The sequence below is a fragment of the Bos indicus x Bos taurus genome, chromosome 5 (assembly GCF_003369695.1).
Source record: "Bos indicus x Bos taurus breed Angus x Brahman F1 hybrid chromosome 5, Bos_hybrid_MaternalHap_v2.0, whole genome shotgun sequence".
NCBI lineage: Eukaryota > Metazoa > Chordata > Mammalia > Artiodactyla > Bovidae > Bos > Bos indicus x Bos taurus.
The window spans coordinates 92385704-92398000 of NC_040080.1; the positions used below are offsets into that span (position 1 = coordinate 92385704).

The 12297-nt window shown below is 49.8% G+C and overlaps 1 protein-coding gene across 1 annotated transcript in view; it reads left to right on the plus strand.

Moving 5' to 3' along the window:
* The window catches only part of ACVR1B (activin A receptor type 1B), a 33752-nt gene extending 26649 nt beyond the window's left edge, over positions 1 to 7103 (plus strand). The window contains exons 8-9 of the mRNA XM_027542931.1: positions 2487 to 2617; positions 3995 to 7103. Of these exons, the coding sequence (XP_027398732.1) occupies positions 2487 to 2617; positions 3995 to 4120 (257 nt within the window). The 3' untranslated portion in view covers positions 4121 to 7103. The remainder of the gene's footprint in view (positions 1 to 2486; positions 2618 to 3994) is intronic.
* Positions 7104 to 12297: the final 5194 nt, after the last annotated feature.

The window sequence follows — 12297 nt, forward strand, 5'->3', positions numbered from 1 at the left end:
AGCAGCAGTTGCTAAGAGTGTGTTTACTCTTGTTTTATGTTGTGGTGACCATTCCAGAGGCTCATTTGGCTTTTTTTTTTTTTTAAACACACTGTCTTTAGTGGTCTGTTGAGGTTGGGAAAGCCCTGGGCAGGAATAGCACAGGACTAATGCAGGGCTCTCCTTCACACAGAAGGCAGGGCATTCTGACACACTGGCTCTCAAGCCACGTACCTGGGGAACGTGGGGTTTTATTGACAATGGTGATTTCTCAATTCATAGGAGAAAGCTTACTAGCACATAGAAATTTTCTTCTGTAATATTTTCTTAAATCTTTGGCATTTGCAACTGCCTAACCATGTCAGAACCCAGTGAAAAGCAGTATCGGATTTGGCAGAAAACACTGTTTATTATCAGCTTAGTACATTAGAATTTTACAGTGAGTTCCAAGTATTCTGTCACAAGATCAAGTTCAAGAGTCAGTAGAACCCTGTCCTCAGCCATTTATCTTTGATGTAAGAGATTCCAGATCAGTGGAAGTGAATTAAATTAATGAAAAAGAACTGGTGGGTGTGCCAGCAGAGCCCTTTCTGTGTTGTACTGCCTTTTTCCTTCTATGACATGTTTGGTAAGGTCCGAATCATAGGGAGGCATCTAGGTATTGTACATCTTAAATTTTGATCATGCTATACAAATAAAACAGATCAAGATATATCTAGCCACACAGATTTTAAACTGTGAACAAGTTAAATTTTTCTTTTTCCATACCATCCAGAAATTGGGGTTAAGTATATAATAATTGTACTAAGATTTATTCACCACTTGCTATGTATAAACTCACTTAATCTTTACTGCAAACCTATGAAGTGGGTACTGTTCATTGTCACCATTTTGTAGATGAAGAAGATGAGTCACAGGTTAGGTGATTTGTCCAGAGTCACACTGCTAATAAACTAGGATCCAGACCTTGCAGACTGAGGCCAGAGATGACGCTAACTGCATCTTAGCTAATTACCAAGTCAGACTCCATTTAAAAATCTGTCCCATCAGCTCAGGACAGTAGAATTTTTCTGGAAAAAAGGCATGAGAAAGTTACATTTGATTTTTTTAAATACTAATAACTTTTTATTATGGAAAATATTTCCATTTGTAGCTGTAGAAGGTAAAAGACTTCAAAACTGTTATTACACTGTAAAAACCAACAGTAATTCTTTTTTTTAAATTGTTTAGCTATTTTGGTGCGTTTACTGGCTGTTTCTCTTTTAGTTAGTTAGTTAATTGGGCTGTGTCAGGTCTTAGTCGTGGCACCCAGGGTCTTCACTGTGTCATGTGGGATCTTTCCTTGCAGTGCTCAGGCTCTAATTGTGGCTCACACGCTTAGTTACTTCGAGGCATCTGGGATCTTAGTTCCCCCGAGGCATCTGGGATCTTAGTTCCCCCACCAGGGATCGAACCCAAGTCCCCTACATTGCAGGACAGATTCTTAACCACTGGACCACAGGGGAGGTCCCAGTTGTTCTTAATATCATTTAACATTAGTTAGTATTGAGATTTCCTCAGTTGTCTCCTAATTTTTTTAAAAGCAGCTTGATAAATGTCTATCCACTGCAGTTGATTGGTATACCTCTTAAGTCTCTTATGATGTACAGCTTACCACTCCATTTTTTTTTTCTTCTGCAGTTTTTAAAGTTGGAGAATCCAGGTCCTTTGTCCTGTAAGATTTTCCTATGTAGATTTTCCTGATTGCTTCTTTATGGAGTTTATACATTCTGCCATTTCTGTGAATTTCCTATGGGAATTACATCTAAAGACTAGAATCATTTTTCCCCAAAAATCCTTCCGTTAAAGGCACATATAATGGTGGTTATTTCTCTTTTTGTGATAACAGCCATCGTTGATCATTGTCCAAATTCAGATTTATCAGAGGTTGAAAAGTGCCAGCATTACAATTCTGTCAAACTTCTCATATTAGCTACATTTTTAATTAAGGAGAAACTTCCCCTTATTGTCTCTTTGGTTACAGAGATGTTTAATTTGAAAAGGAAAGGCAGGAAAAACACTTGATTCTTTCCATTTATTTACCATTTTTCAAAATAATGAGTTTATTCTCTATCATCCTACAAAGGTGACTGAAGTTTTGGTTTGTTTCTTCTTAGTGTCATCATGAACTGATGATCTAAAATATTTGTTTCCATTGATGTTATAAGTCTTCCTATTGCTTAAATCTTCTCACCTTTGGCCAGTTGGGAGCTTTTCAAGGTGGTACTTTCTGACATGACCTTAGTAGTCTTTGATAGTTTCCTTGCTTTTTGTTATGGAAAAGATGTTCCTGGCTAATCCTGTGTATCTTTTGTCCCATACCTAGCACTGACCAAGCTCTCCAAGGGTTCCCAGTTCCTCTTAGTGGGAGGCCGGGTTTACTGATCATGACATGAGTATTGTCACTGGCTTTTGAGTAATCCCTTCCTTCTTTTGATAACTCTGGTGGATATTTTCTTTTCTCCTAGGGGTCCATGAAGAATATCAGCTGCCATATTATGACCTAGTGCCCTCTGACCCTTCCATCGAGGAGATGCGGAAGGTTGTATGTGACCAGAAGCTCCGTCCCAACATCCCCAACTGGTGGCAGAGTTACGAGGTAGGAAGCTGCCCTGTCTCCTGTGCTTTTCTATCTGCCCTATTTCTCTACCTTAGAGAAGGGTTTCCCAAAATTGGGGCCAACCCCAGGGCTACTACCTGTGTAATAAGTTATTATATTACTATTACATGCTTTATATACTAAGCCATTGTCTTGGACACTGTAGGGTCCTCTTTGGAACCTAGAAGAAGAAAGCCTTGGTCCCAAGACACAGATCAGAGACAAAAAGTCTTGAGTGGGGCTGTTAGACCTGTCCAACTAGAAAAATGGTTTTGGAGCCATAGTGGGTGAGCTGAGCTCTATGGAAGAGTTCAGAAGCATCATCCACAGAGGGTCAGCAAATGAGAGGTGGACCCAGTGAGAAAACAGGTCTGAGGGAGGTGGCTTTCTGAAAACTTGAAAGCGAGGAGGGTGCAGAGGGTTTGGATTTGGGGTTAGTGGTGGATGAAGTGGGAAGGGGACGACATTCAGTGGAAATAATAGATGCGAGGACAAATTTATGATCTAGATTCCTAATAAACCTGGAGTTGTGGGGTCTAGAGTCTTTGGGGGCGTGGGATTTGCTTAGCTAGTGCTCCTGGGCCCTCTTTTCACTGGTGGCTCTGCTTTAAGGCGTGTCACCACTAGAGGGCAGCTCTGCATTAAGGACGAGCATGACAGAGCAGCATTTTCCAAAGTATTCCTTGGAACCTCAGGGCCTGTTTACTTCAGAGGGTGAGGGAAGCAGAGAGCCAGTCTCTAGCTGCCCCCCACACTCCGTCTTCAGTCAGGACTCTTCGTGGGTTGGGACTCCGCTTGGCAAAACAGGTCCCACTGCTGAAAGGAATCGAAAACACTGGCCTGGGGCAGCAGTCAGGGAGCTCTGTAGCCTCCACCGGTGACTCTCCAGATCCACCACTCGCCTGTCCGCGTGGCCGCCTGTGTTATCCAGGCCCTGGCTGCAAACTGCTGCCTCTGACAGTCAAGACCTTCTTTTGGGGGCTGCCTCCTCCCCTTCCTCCTCTGCTGTGTCTCTGTGGGTGATCGTGGGGTCACCGCTGCGTGCGTGCGCCTGCTGGGGGTGTCCCTGCTGTGCCTGGTTCACTTGCTACTTTGAGAAAGCCATCAGTAAACAGTCATAAGTGTGGATGCTCGGACTTTCCAGAAGTGGTTTTCAGATCACAGGCTGTGGCAGGTCTTGCCCGCAAGATCACCCAGACTTGGGAGAATGGCAGACCGTGCTTGCGGAAAAGGCCCCTCCCCAGACTGTCCCTTAAGGACTGGTGAGCCCTAGGGGGAGTGGGGCTTGCGGGCATTTCCCCAGGGTCAGAAGGAGGGCAGGTGGGGGATCAGGCAGGCAACAGCGGGGCAGGCTCCAGTGACACCGTTTCTGTGCAGGCGCTGCGGGTGATGGGGAAGATGATGCGGGAGTGCTGGTACGCCAACGGCGCAGCCCGCCTGACTGCGCTGCGCATCAAGAAGACCCTCTCCCAGCTCAGTGTGCAGGAGGACGTGAAGATCTAGCTGCCCCTCCCACAGCCGCCAGGCCGCGGGACCTACAGCCGAGCGGCCGTGTTGAGCATCAGATGGAGGCCTACCTCTCGTTTCTGCCCAGCCCTCTGTGGCCAGGAGTTTGGCCCACAGAGGGACAGAGCCCGGGAGACTCGCTCACTCCCACGATGGGTTTGAGACACAGACACCTTTGATATTTACCTCCTAGTGGCATGGAGCCTCTGAGAGCGAATGGCATGGAGAACTCAATGCCGTGACCCGGACCGGCTGTCGTGGGATGTCCCACAAAGCCCGGTGCCCCCGGCGAGGAGCCTGGTGTGGCGACAAGCGGCCCGGGAGGAGCTGAGTGTGGCCTGTGCGGAGCAGCACTGAGGGCTTTACCCCGGGACCAACCCCAGTGCAGCGAGCGGCCCCGGGAACCAGAAGGATGGCCCCTCCTGGCAGCTCCAGGTCTCCGGCTCCTCTCCGCCCGCGAGGCCCCCTGGAGGGACTGCTGGTGCCTGTCTGTCCCGTCGTGTGTGCATGTGCCGAGGTGCGTCCCCTGTTGTGCCTGGTCTGTGCCACGCCCTTACACGTGTGTGTGTACGTGTGTGTCTGTGGGTGCGCACTTGCCTGCTTGAGCTTCTCGTGCATGTGCAGGTCGGGGCTGTGGTCGTCATGCCGTGTCTGCGTGCCGGTGCCTCTGTTCAGTAGTGAGCCGCGTCTCGTTTCCCTGGTGCCCCTCCCGGTGGGCTCCTTCCCCACCCCTCCTTCCAGAGCCCCCACTCCACAGTGGTACCCCCTCCCCAGCAGGCTATGCCGCCTGGCCCTCCTTCTCCACTTCAGACTGTGGAACCAAAGCTGGCCCAGTTGTCCGTGGCAGGCGAGGCTTTTGGGTCCAAATGTGAGGGAAGAGGGTGGGATGGGCAGGGCAAGAATCTCGGCGGAAACCTGGGGTGTTGTGGTCAGCGGCCACCGTGGGAAATGAGCCAGCCTAAGGGCATCATCCTCGGCGGCGTCAAGGAGGGGCCGAGGAATTTGCAGCCCAGACCTGGGGAGACTCAGACTGGAATGTCACATCTGTCTTTCATATCCCAGATTCTGGAGACAGCAGTGTGTATTTTCGGTGGTGGTGGGTTTAGGGCGGGGAAGGGAAGCGGGGAGGAGGACTGGGGAGGGAGGCTGGGGTGGGGGGAGGCATCTGCATGGGTCTTTTACTGGGTTATCCGATCACGGTGGAGGGAAGATGTGAGACTTGCATCCACTTCAGGGGCTTTACTAAAGGGAACAGCCTGAGCTGAACCTGTTATTTAACCTGAGTGTAGTATTTAACGACGTCTAGAAGCACGGTTGTGGGTGGTGGTTCGGTCAGCGTATCTTAGGTATATAATAACTTTGAAGCCATAACTTAACTGGAGTGGTTTGGTTTTCTTTCTTTTTTTTCTTTTTTTTTTTTTTTAATTTTATTGGGAGGGTCTGGATTTTAACTTTTTTTAAATACTGTTAAGTTTTTATAAAAGGAAAACCATCTCTATGTGATAATTACCTCTCAATCCATTTGTTTTTAAGGAAATCCCTATAAAAACAACCACACACACAAAAAATGCTTCAATCAGACGCACACAGCTCAATCACACTGGAAATATCTGTCCTTGTACCTGAGCCTGCTCCCCCCCGCCCCCCGACTCAGCTGTGAGAGTTCCTCTGCCCTGGGGGTTGGTCTCACTGGCGTCCTGCCTCCCTGCCCAGTCCCACCCAAAGTGGGTTTTGCACTGGGGCCCTAGCTTTTTGTGCGTCACCCACAAGTTGCACCTTCTCATCCAGGCACTCACTCAGCAAACACTCGCTGAGTGCCAGCTGGGTGTCAGGCCCCATGCTGGGTGCTGGGAAATGCATCTGTGAACAAGATAGGCTTGGGTCCTGCTCTTGGAGCACTGACAGTGGGACTCAGTCAAGTCAGGGGGTGCCTATCTTGAGACCAGAAGTTTTCATAGTTGGATCTGAGCCTTTTGAGCCTGGAGTGATTGCTCTTATACAAGACCACTAAGGAGGCGAGGATGTCCCCCTGTCCCCCACCAAAGAGGCCGGTGGTAGGCAGTGAAACCTCCCATCACTGCGTTCATCCAGAGCCCCCTTCCTGCCCCCCAGGGGAGGCACAGTGTGTGTGCAGCCTCAGCGCATCCCTGCCTCTAGCCCAGCGATTCTCTGCCAAAGCTTGTGGAGGAGGGGGGGAGCCCTCCCCCCACTTCCATCCGTCTCCCCAGTGCCCTGGCCTTCCTATTTATTTTCCCAGTGTAGTGCTTTCCTTGCGTTAAAGGAGATCTTCCCCTCACCCTTTGGGCCAATTTACTGGCTACTGACTAATTTCCCTTAAATACCAATTGTGTCATTAGGGGGTCTTCTCTCCCTACCCCTGCTGACGCACTTCCCCCTTGTTGTCTGCCCTCTGGCAGAGCTTGGCGGGTTATGGGAGCTGATGGAACTCAGACTCCTCACTCCCTGCCTCAACCAGCCTCTGGGATCTGCCGACACTCCTCGACCCAGGGACTACCAAGCCACTAGCCCACTCCCCAGGTGGCCCAGCTGTCCTCACCACACACTCCTCCTCCACCTCCGGGGAAGACTGAGCAGTTTTGGGGGGACGCTCCCAGCCCCACTGCCGCCACTCTTAACCCAAGAGTTAGGAGTTAGAGAGTTGGGGAGAAACTAAAGCTGTGGTTTTGGCTCCCTGAGGCTAACCCTGATCCATAGGGCTACCTGCACCTCTGGATTTTGGATTCACAGACCAAGTCCAAGCCCGTTCTTACGTCGCCATCAAGGCCCCCGAACGGCATTCTCGGTACTTCTGTTTGTTTTTGTACATTTTATTAGAATGGACTGTAAAATAGCCACTTAGACACTTTACCTCTTCAGTATGCAAATGTAAATAAGTTGTAATATAGGAAATCTTTTGTTTTAATATAAGAATGAGCCTGTCCAATTTCTGCTGTACATTATTAAAGTTTTATTCACAGAGCCTCTCTGGTGCCATCTGTTTTACAGCTGTAGACCAACTGGCTGCCCAGCCTTTGTCAGGGGAGTTGGGCAGATGCTCTCAGGCAGTGTCTTTCCCCTCCCACTTGCCAGGGTATGATGTTCATTAACATCTGCTACAGCAGCTCACGTCTGAAGAGGACCTGATTGGAGCATCAGGGGGTCTTCCTGAGGCTGTTCCTCTGCATTTCATAGAGGAAGGGCCTGGCCTGGAGAGGGAGTGGAGGACAAACTCAACACCTTCTCTTGGGCTTTGTCTGTATTTGTCTTTTAGCAGTTTTCTGTTTATATAAAAGAGGGTCTTGATCCTGGTAAGTCACCAGCCACCTAGTCTCAACAGCAGCCTAGGCCCTCAGTTTTCGCTTCCCCACTCGTGACTTGGAATAGAAATCTGAATTTGGGGATGGGTTAGGGAACTTTGAAATGGGAGTGTACAGTGGTTACTCTGGGATATTCAGTGGGTGGGTGGCTGTGAATGTCTTTAAAAATCTCTAGGCCAAGGAACCCAAGAGAAAAAGTCTAGAATCATAGAATCTCAAGTTTAGACGGGACTCCAGAGGTCCGCCACCCATCGCGTGCTTGACTCCCCCACAGCATCCCCGCCAAGTGGCCATAGCCTCATGCCGTGACACTCAGGACCACAGCCTCCACCTGCCGGCCATCTGCTCAGTGGACAGCTCTTCCTTACATAGGACTGGGCAGCCTCCCTGTGAGTTCTCTCCACATATGGTTCAGAGCACTAATTCTCTTTTCCATTTAAGGTCCCTTAAAATACTGGAAGGCAGCTGTTATGTTATCATGAATCTTGCAGAGCTTAGCGCTTCTCCCATTAATATTTAGCAAATACGTATTTAAAAGTTACTGTGTGCTAGGCAGTGTGCCAAAATGGGCCATACATACATGAACTGCTTTCATCCTCAAGACAACATGAGGTGGCCATTATTATCCTCTGTGGATTCGGAAACTGACGGTTAGAGAAGACAAATTGCCCACGTACATAGCTCACGGGGGTGGAGAAGACCTTGGGTCCACGGTGTCTGGCCAGAGGCTGTAGCCCCTCGGCCTCAGCGCATCCTGTCTCCGTGACGCCATGTCCTTCCCCCACGCTGGCTGCTCGCCGAGGACCTGGCTGGAGCCTGGGGCCGCGGAGGGCACGTAGCGCTCCACCCGGACATTGACGTGACAGCACAGACTAGGACGAGAATCCCAGACTGCCTGACACCTTCAGGTCACGTGCCAGGACTGCACCTCATGTCGTGGGTTGAGTAAAATCCAGCCCCCTTCCTCCATCCTGTATGTAAGAAATTGGTATTTTTGAACTCAAGTGCAGGATGTTATGTGTACACCCCATAAATTTTACCATAGAACTTGCCCATAGCTCCAGCCTCTCAATATTTTAAAATTCTGACTTGTTACCCAGAGTTTTCTATTGTCCTGTCATCTGAGACCGTGGGGCTGGAGAAAATCAAGCAACTTTCCCCTAGAAGTTGGCTTTTAAGTTTGGCGTACGTCCCAAATTAGCCGCTAATTAAGTCTCCCTTGCATCCTGGCCAGAATTCTTTAATGGACAAAATAACAGCAAAGGCACAAGCACCTTGCAGAAATAGCAAGGTATTCTTGTGTTTGTCGAGAGGAAAGGTGAAGTGGCTTGTAGTGGACCTCATCCCAGTTCAAAACCTAATTAGTAGTGAGTCATCTTGCCAACTGTGGACCCCAAATCCACTAGGCTAAGAACTGCAGGTTCAACTTCCATCATTTTGAAAATCAGAAAGGCAACCACACTGGGACCTCTTATGTGCCCTTGAAGGTCACTAACATTTCACCTTTGTAAGGCCCACGACACAGGAGACCTGAATTCATTTGAATGGTATACGACTCGGGGTTTTGTTGTCCACATTTAAAATGTCTGTCCCTGCCATCCTCCCACCAGACCATGTCTTCTGATCTAGAGTCTGAAGAAAATGCTTGCTAAATACAACCAAAACAAGATGAGATGTAGAATAGCAGAAGTTTAAGAGACACACAGGGACATGGGAGGGACATGTAATGAGGGCCTGGGGAAAGCTTTGGATCAAGACAGGAATGGTTTATTAGGGTTCACCAAGAAATGAAACTAATAGCATAGATGGATAGATACTTAAAGGAATTGATTCACACAACTGTGGGGCTGGCAAGTCTGAAATCTACAGGGCAGGGTGACAGGCTAGAGAGCCAGGAAAGAAGACAGTCTGGAGGCAAAATTTCTTCGTCAAGGGACTGCAATCTTTTAAGCCCTTCAACTGATTAGGTGAAGCCCATCCACCCTATGCAGGGTTACCTGCTTTACTGCAAGTCTATTGACTTAAATGTTAATCACACCTAAGAACATAACTTCTTGGTAACATCCAGACTGGTCTTTGACCAAACTCCTGGCACCACATCCCAAGAGGAGTTGGGCATCCCACGGCCAGATAGGATCAGATTTAAGGAATAAGGCAGATAGCTCTGGATCCGCCTGGGAATGGTCCTTGGAGGTCAAGGATGGAGGATAATGGGATAGGAAAGTTTAAGGAACAACAGGATGGACTGGGCTCTAAATTCATTATTATTAAGTAAGAAGCATTTGTTCAACAACCTTAGTGTGTAAAGCAGTAGGCAGAACAGAAGGATGAACAATCTGTGGCCCCTGCCCTTCGAGATGGAGAGAATCTATACAGAGAACAGGAGGGCAGGTTTTAGCAAGTCCCACTACAGAGCCATGTGTAGCGTGTCATGAGCACAGGTGAGGTGCCTACGAAAGCCAGCTCTCCAGGGGCTCCCCACCAGATGGAATGGACTAGTTAATAGGTAATTACAATGGAGCGAAGTAAGTGCTATGATAAGGGAAGACACATAATACTCTGGGAACACAGGAAGATGGGGTCAAGAGAGGTGATGTCTCGTCTGTTTGGGGTTTGGCATTGGCCTACTGACTGGGGACAGGAGATTTGGTCAAAAAGAGTGTGTCGCTATTCAAGAACTATAGGTGGGACCTCCCTGGTCCAGTGGTTAAGAATCCGCCTGCCAGTCCAGGGGACACAGGTTCGATCCCTAGTCCAAGAAGATTCCACATGCCATGGGGCACCTGAGCCTGTGTGCCACAACTACTGAACCCCTGCCCTAGCACCTGTGCTCTGCAGCAAAGCCCACTAAGAGAAGCCCGCACACAAGCAAGAGTAACCCCTGCTGGCTGCAACTAGAGAAAGCCCAGGCACAGCAAGGAAGACCCAGCCAGCCAAAAGTAATTAATTAAAAAAAAAAAAAAAAACACCCATAAATGTTCAAAATCCTAGAGCAAGGGAGCCAGGCTGCAAAGAGGAAATCTCTTAGAGCTGTCATATGCTAAGAAGTCAGGACTGCATCCCTAGGGCCACCAATGCCACCACCTCCCTGTGACAGCCACCTCAGACTGCTAATCTCCATCACTTTCCCTCCTGAGTCCCGACAGGGTCTCCAAATTCTTCTCAGTAGCATGTTTATGTGGAGTTGTCCCATAAGTGAACACCTCTTTGTCGTTCCGCATGTAGGACCAAGCCCTCGGTGGGTTCTGAGCAGCGGAGTCACGTGATGTGTTTGCGGAAGAACACAGCACTGACTTGAGAAGGCAGTTACTGGAGTGGTAGAGCAAGAAACACTGGAGGACAGGGAGAGACAGTGGGTAGGACGCACGGGCTGGAAGCATGGTCAGACGCGGACAGCGAGGAGGAGCCAACTTCGGTTCGAGTCTACAGGAGAATCTTAGCCTTGTGCACAGAGCTGTCCTGGGAGGAGCCGGGGTGGACCACCAGAGCAGCTGTGTTTGCCAAGAGGGAGGAGATGTGGGAAGTCCGGGGCCCTGAAAGGTGTCGTTTTCTTTCCTAGCTATCTGTACCTGTCTGAAATGAGGCGGGATAAAATAATACATGCCCTCTGTCCTAAAAGTGGTAAGTGGATGCTGTAAGGAAAACTAGAGAGCTGACCCTTTCTCTTTTCTGCCAGTCTAACCTGTCCAAGCCTGAGATACTAATATCTTGCCATCCCACCTAGGAGGCAAGATAGTCCCTGGCCTCTGACTGGGACTAGACTCAGAGGCCACTGTATCCAACACAAACAAACTGCCATATCCGCCTTGCTCCAGTTCGCAGACCTGCCCCTCACCCCCCGCCCCTGCTGCTGGGCCTCCCTGGACCCCAGTGCCACACACAGACACTAGCCTGTGGAAACAGTTGGGAAATAGGAGCCATTAAGGAAAACAACCGCTCCCTGCCCAGTCAGCTGCCCACCAGCTGCCCAGGCCTCCCTCAGCGTCCTGCACCCGGGGCCCAGCCCCATTCCTTCCCAGACAGCCAGCTGAGTCCCCAGCCCTCGCCCTCCCACCTCCCACTCAGAAGCAGTGGCAACACCCAGAAAGGGGCCCCAGTCCTGGGATGAAATGACCATGGGAGAGCCCTGACATTGACTCGGACACCAGAGGGGCCTGGGCTTCTGCAGCTTTTGCCCTGAGTACCTGGATCTCTTGATGGCAGCCAAGAGCTTGAGCAGGTGGGTGAGGACAGGACTCGGGACCGTTGACGGTTAGGTGTCTGGGAAAGGGCTTGCCTCAAAGAAGGGGTCTCACCTAGGCCTCGTCCATTGGCCAAGCCCCCACATCTGTGCTCCCCCACCACAGACCAAGCCCTGTGTACCCTGAGAGCTAGGAGCCAGGACAGCTGGACCGAAAGGATGCAAAGCCTGGGAAATTCTTCTGAAAGCCTGGGACTTGCTCAGGAATAAGGTACAGATTGAGTGCAGATGTCTGCGGAGCCAGAGCAACAGGGCTTTGCTTTTACCAGGAGGCTTCCTTGGGGAGGAGAATGGGGTGGGGAGGTGTCGTAGTATGAGGCTGCAGACAGAGTGCAGCGTGTCCCCCACCCCCATCCCCAGCCTTAAGGAGCCGCCGAAGATGGGATGAGGGGAGCAGATGCTACACTAGAGACTCAGGCTCAGGAGGAAGTGGTGGAGGATTGGAAAAGGCAAAGTTTTGTGCGCCCGGTGTACTGTCTGGCGCGTGCAGGTTCCTGCACAGAAGCAGCCCACCGGCTGTCTGCCTTCTCCCTGAGGAATGTCACCTGCAGCCAGGCTTAGATAACAAATACAGCTTCCTAACAGGTGTGAAACTCCAGAACTTGGTGACCAAAGCA